Source organism: Macrobrachium rosenbergii, chromosome 8 (assembly GCF_040412425.1).
Source record: "Macrobrachium rosenbergii isolate ZJJX-2024 chromosome 8, ASM4041242v1, whole genome shotgun sequence".
NCBI lineage: Eukaryota > Metazoa > Arthropoda > Malacostraca > Decapoda > Palaemonidae > Macrobrachium > Macrobrachium rosenbergii.
In genome coordinates, this window is record NC_089748.1 from 4,105,236 (window position 1) to 4,110,796 (window position 5,561).

A 5,561-nucleotide genomic window follows, 5' to 3' on the forward strand; every position below is an offset into this window, starting at 1 on the left:
ATTATTAATGGAGTGGCACTCTTAATTTTGTCTATTGTTAATTTTAACCTGAAATTGCCAAGAGCCTATCTTGCACAGCTCCATGTGATTTATTCTTCTAATTTCTGTGAATATATGTAATTAATTCAGACCCGGAATTTCTCTCCTGAGACCTTCCCTTATTGAATTCTCACTTAGATAACCCTTTTTTTTTTGTATAACGACGTATTGGTTCCTACTCTGAAGTATCCCCAACAAGGTAAGAATTGCAATTGCACCAATACTCGTAAGAATATGTGTGTGTGTGTGTGTAAAGGGAAACACAAAGGGAAACACATTTATCAAGGCTTGGAGCAAAATTGCAAATCATAAAAAGGTAAACAAAACAATAACAGGAGCCTTAAAAAGCACATCAAGCAGTCAGTGACAAATGTAATGAATCAGAAACGAAATCAATATTTGGAATCAGAGAAAATTACACAGAAGTAAAGCTAATATGAAAATAACAGTCACTAACACAAATCCCCACATCGTCGATTCTTTATAGTCTAATGGGAGTAGAGACCAAGATAGAAAGAGAGAGATAACCTTTAATGCTGAAAAACTGATATTGGAAACCTGATTGATTTTCACACATTGACCTAAAAGTATCCCCCTAACGCTAAGGACTAGATCCTAAGCACCAACAGTATGACTTCAGCCAGAATTAAAGCATTATTATGTGTCACTTTTTGTTTATAGAGTCCAACTCAAAATAAGGCTTGTGTACAAATGCGCATGTGTATATTGACACTGACACACGTACATACTCCCAACCACCTGCATATTTGCCAACAAAACCACACACATTGACAGCTAAATTTCTTTCTTATCTTGTCCATTTTTTCATTTATCTATATATTTATTTATTTATTCATTTATTTATCTATATATATTTTCTGAGATGGAAAATCTTTCCCATCACTTTAATTATATATGAAGCATTCACAGTTTAGCATAAGGCTTAGTAAGCCAAATATTTTTATTACCTTAACCTACACTTCATATATGTCCACTTGCATTCCATTGATAGCAAATAGTAACATTTTTCCAAGACTGAATCAGTCTATACTTCTTTTTCTCTTCAGGCTAGCCTCTTAGGAATAAGAAAAAAATATTCAAGATTCTTTCCATATACTTATTTTAGTCGATGGACCATTTTCTCGATCATCGGCAACATCTTCAGGACTAAATTTCAAATTGACATACAAGGTTATTATTACTGCATGTGTGCTTTTAAATTTTAAACATGACATCATTGGGGTGCTGAATTTCTATTGGTCGGCTGGTCTCATTCTCCCACTGGTGGTCTGGGCGACAGCATGGGCATTCTTGGTGCTCCGTAGGACTCGCCTTATGCCACAGCTTGAAGAAAATGGCATGGGAAAGGGCATTATTCCCGTCTCTGCCCTGTAATCTTAATTTGCTTCATTGTCGGTAGTTGTGTCCAAGGGTGTTATGTCTCTCGTGTCTCCCTTCAGATTCTCACAGATGTACTATGATTTCCTTGAAGAAGGGAGGATGAAGTCCATGTTCCTCTGTGTGTTGAACACAGACCATTGTTGATTTATACTCACAGCTTCTGCTTTCTGCAATCTGTGGAACTGGACTTCTCTATGCACAATCTCTGTGCTTTTTAATAATTCTCCTAGTGTCGGTTTATGGTTGTGGTCGTCTACATGGTATTGAAATGTTGCCCCTTGGCTGCGGTGGCCTTGCAATTGCCTGCGTAGAGAGATAGTGGTGTGACCTATGTAGTAATTGCTGAGGGCTTGACATGCCTCTTCAGTATATTTAAATTTGTATACTGTGTTGGTCGACTCCCATGTCTCTCTACAGGGGGTCATGTTATTTTGCATTACAAGGGTGCTGACTACATTCAGGCAGTAGTAGACACTAAAGGAAATACTCTCATCAGGATTCATAAGTGTCATATGCAATCTTCTATTAGACTGCTATCGTGTCCATTATTAGTTAGGTGATGCCTAACCAGTTCGAGCTCTGCATGAGTAGCTTTCCATGTGAAAGAGTGCATAATTGCAAGTCTCATGTATGCTACTACCGCAGAGTGTTTGTAAGTGTCAGGACACTTCCATTGGCAATAAGACACCGACCCACATTAGTTGCCTTTTGATACATGGTAGTATTGTACCTGTCTCCTTTCTTCTCCACATTTACATCCAAGAAAGGAAGTCAGCTTTCAACACCAAATTCAGTGGTGAAGTTAAAGCTAGAGTTCCTCTTCAAGGCAATAAAGATATCATCTATATATTGGGCATATATCTTCGTTTTTGGATGGGAATTGAAGGTTCTTTCCCCAACATCTGCTATGTATATATTGGCAAATAGGACGACAAGGGGGATCCCATGGCGACACCATCTGCCTGTCTAAAGAGGTCACCCCTATGTGAGAGGAAAGGGGCCTCATGGGTCTTGGTAGTGCTGCAACAATACCCTGGCCTGTAGTCTCTGGTGATAATAGGCAGTTTCATAGATCTATTATCAGAATTTATATTCTTGATTACTGCATTCAGGTTTCTCTTCAGGCTTTTGGTAGGATCCCTGGTTTGGGACTGGAATTTCACAAGAACACTCAGGATGCCATAAATTTTAGCATCATATTTTTCAAGTTTTATGATGACATAAATGGTGGTGCTGTCACCTTTTCTGACAATGATTTCCGGATATTCTCAGAGCTGTCTTGTGGCTTCATACAGGTAAGGGGCGATGATGTTATACCTATAATTTCCCCGTTGGCATCTGGCTTCCCCGAAGAGTTCCTCCTAGATGGTACTAGAGAGGGTTACCTTTCCTTGGGCCTGGAGAGAGAGCAAGTCATTTATAAGGGTTTCAGTTTTGATGCACTTCACTTTCTCATGGGACATTTTAGTGAAATGAGAATTAAGGCAAACGTTGAGAGGATTTTTTGTCCATCAGTAAGGTCTACAAATTTATCTGTACCGAAGGGACATGTCAAGCCCTCAGCACTTATTACATAGGTCACACCACTACCACTCTACACGGGCAATTGCAAGCTCACCACAACCAATGGACAATATTTCAACACTATGTAGAGGACCACGACTGTCAACAGACAATAGAAGAATTATTAGAAAGCACAGAGATCGTGCATAGAGAAGCCCGGTTCCACAGATTTATACAGCAGAAGCTGAGAGTATAAATCAGCAATGGCACAATTTAAACATACAAAGGAACAGGCACTTCATCCTCCCTCTTCAAACAAACCACAAGACATCCATGAGAAACCGAAGGGAAACACGAGCGACAAAACACCCCTGTACATGGCTATCAACAACGAAGCAAATCAAGACTATTCAGCAGAGACAGGAATCACCCCCTTGCCCATGCCCTTTGTTGCAAGCTGCAGCATAGGACGTGTCCTACAGAGCATCAAGAATGCCCATGCTGCCACCGAGACCACCAGTGAGGGAATGAGACCCGCAGACCAATAGAAACTCACCACGAAATGACGTAATGTTTGAAATTTAAAAGTCCACTCAGTAATGAAAATTTTGTATGTCAATTTGAAATTTAGTCCTGAAGACGTCGCCGATAAGCGAGGAAATGGTCCATAGGCTAAAATAAGTAACTAAAAAGAATATTGAATAATTATTTCTTATTTCTGAGAAGCTAGCCTGAGGAGAAAAAGAAGTATAGACCGAATCAATGTCGTAATAAAAAGATAGTATCTACTAACAATGCCATTAACTTCAATAGAAATATATATGTATATATATATATATATATATATATATATATATATATATATATATATATATATATATATATATATATATATATATATATATATATATATATATATATATATATATATATATATATATATATATATATATATATATATATATATATATATTGTTATATTCTGAGGCCGGTTGGAAGAATGAAAATGGATTTTTTATCAACTGGCTTAAGGGCCAACACACAGCGCTCAGAATATAAGCAATAAATGTAATGAACAAGCTGACTTACCTTGATATCACATCTAAGTAAACAGAGAAGTGGAGGTCACCTTGTTAAATTAACTAGTCAATATTTAAAAATTAATTTATATGGAGCAATCAGGAAATTAATATGAAAGGGCTGATTGAGCAGCAAGCAGGCACATACAATGTGCAATAACAGTTAGACAATGCATAGCAAATAACTGAATCTGAAAGGCCTACAGCCTAGCTGAAAGTGGCTTAATGAGTTGGGTAGTTCGCGCAACTGAATTTGAAAGGGGGGAACTGTGTCTAGCACCCCAGGACTGCTGAATCAGAAGACTCATTCATGTGGCAAGATGGCAGTTGAACGTCTAAGGCTATTTTGGTTCACATGGAAGGGCAGACCACTCGAAGAGCCAGATAACAGGATTCTGAAAGAGAATTCCAGGTTAGCATTCAACTGAAATGATTTGCTCTCACATGAAATTACTTATGCACGATGGAGGAATTGATCAGTTAGACTTGATTAGCACATGGTAACACTATGGTGGGAATGCTCTAATTATTATCATTGAACTAATTTAATTTGAGCTTGGGACAAGTCATGAGGGCCAAATGTGCATGCTAGGCTGATTGGGAACAAAGGGGCTTTGTTTGAGGAGAATGAAAAGTTGGAAGTACTGAAAATGGAGAAAAATTTACAAGAAGAAAAAGATAACTGGCAGCAAATTGCAACTTCAAGACGTATCTTATTTCATCTGTGCACTGAGCTCGGTTACAAAAGACGAATTTCAGCCTCAGAAGTCTCGAACTTTGCCAGTTTTTAAGGGAAAGGGAGACTGCACTGACTGGATGGTTTGGCTGCCTGTGACAGAGTGCGTGTGAGAGCGGTGAGGTCGTGATCTTTTCTCATTCAATTTTTAGGGTTGGGCACAAGACATCAGTTGATCTGAAATACCAATCAACAGACAGCACACAGTTCAAAAGGTATAGGCCTTATAGCTAAGTCTCTTAAGGGTCAGCATAGCAGCCCAATTATGGCCCTGACTGGTCTTTTTGTCCCTAATGGCTTTTTGCCCCCCAAAATCGTACGGTGCTGGGGCTAAGAGGTCGGTATGGTCCCCCCAAATCAGGTGATGTGGGGATAGGCCTACATAAGTTTACCCCCATCCCCCTTAGTGGAGTCTCCTCCAGCCGCCATTAAATTTGATTTCCTAGCTAATGGACTGATGGGACGAATTCTATATGAAATATATATATATATATATATATATATATATATATATATATATATATATATATAAATATATATATATATATATATATATATATATATATATATATATATATATATATATATATATATATATATATATATATATATATATATATATAAATGTTTGGATTGGCATAGCCATTGTATACAACACCAAAAGTAAAACAACATGCAATAAAAAAATTAAGATACTTAAAAATATTCTATTGATGAGTAAAAATATGCTAAAATTCACAAATTAAACACTATTTTGACCAACCTTCCACCAGAATAAGAGAAGCACAAGGCGGGGGATAATG

At 37.6% G+C, this 5,561-nt stretch overlaps 1 protein-coding gene across 1 annotated transcript in view; it reads left to right on the forward strand.

Moving 5' to 3' along the window:
* Positions 1-3,199, forward strand: part of LOC136841037 (uncharacterized) — an 8,540-nt gene extending 5,341 nt beyond the window's left edge. The window contains exons 3-5 of the mRNA XM_067108092.1: positions 1,671-1,747; positions 2,553-2,735; positions 2,960-3,199. Of these exons, the coding sequence (XP_066964193.1) occupies positions 1,671-1,747; positions 2,553-2,735; positions 2,960-3,199 (500 nt within the window). The remainder of the gene's footprint in view (positions 1-1,670; positions 1,748-2,552; positions 2,736-2,959) is intronic.
* Positions 3,200-5,561: the final 2,362 nt, after the last annotated feature.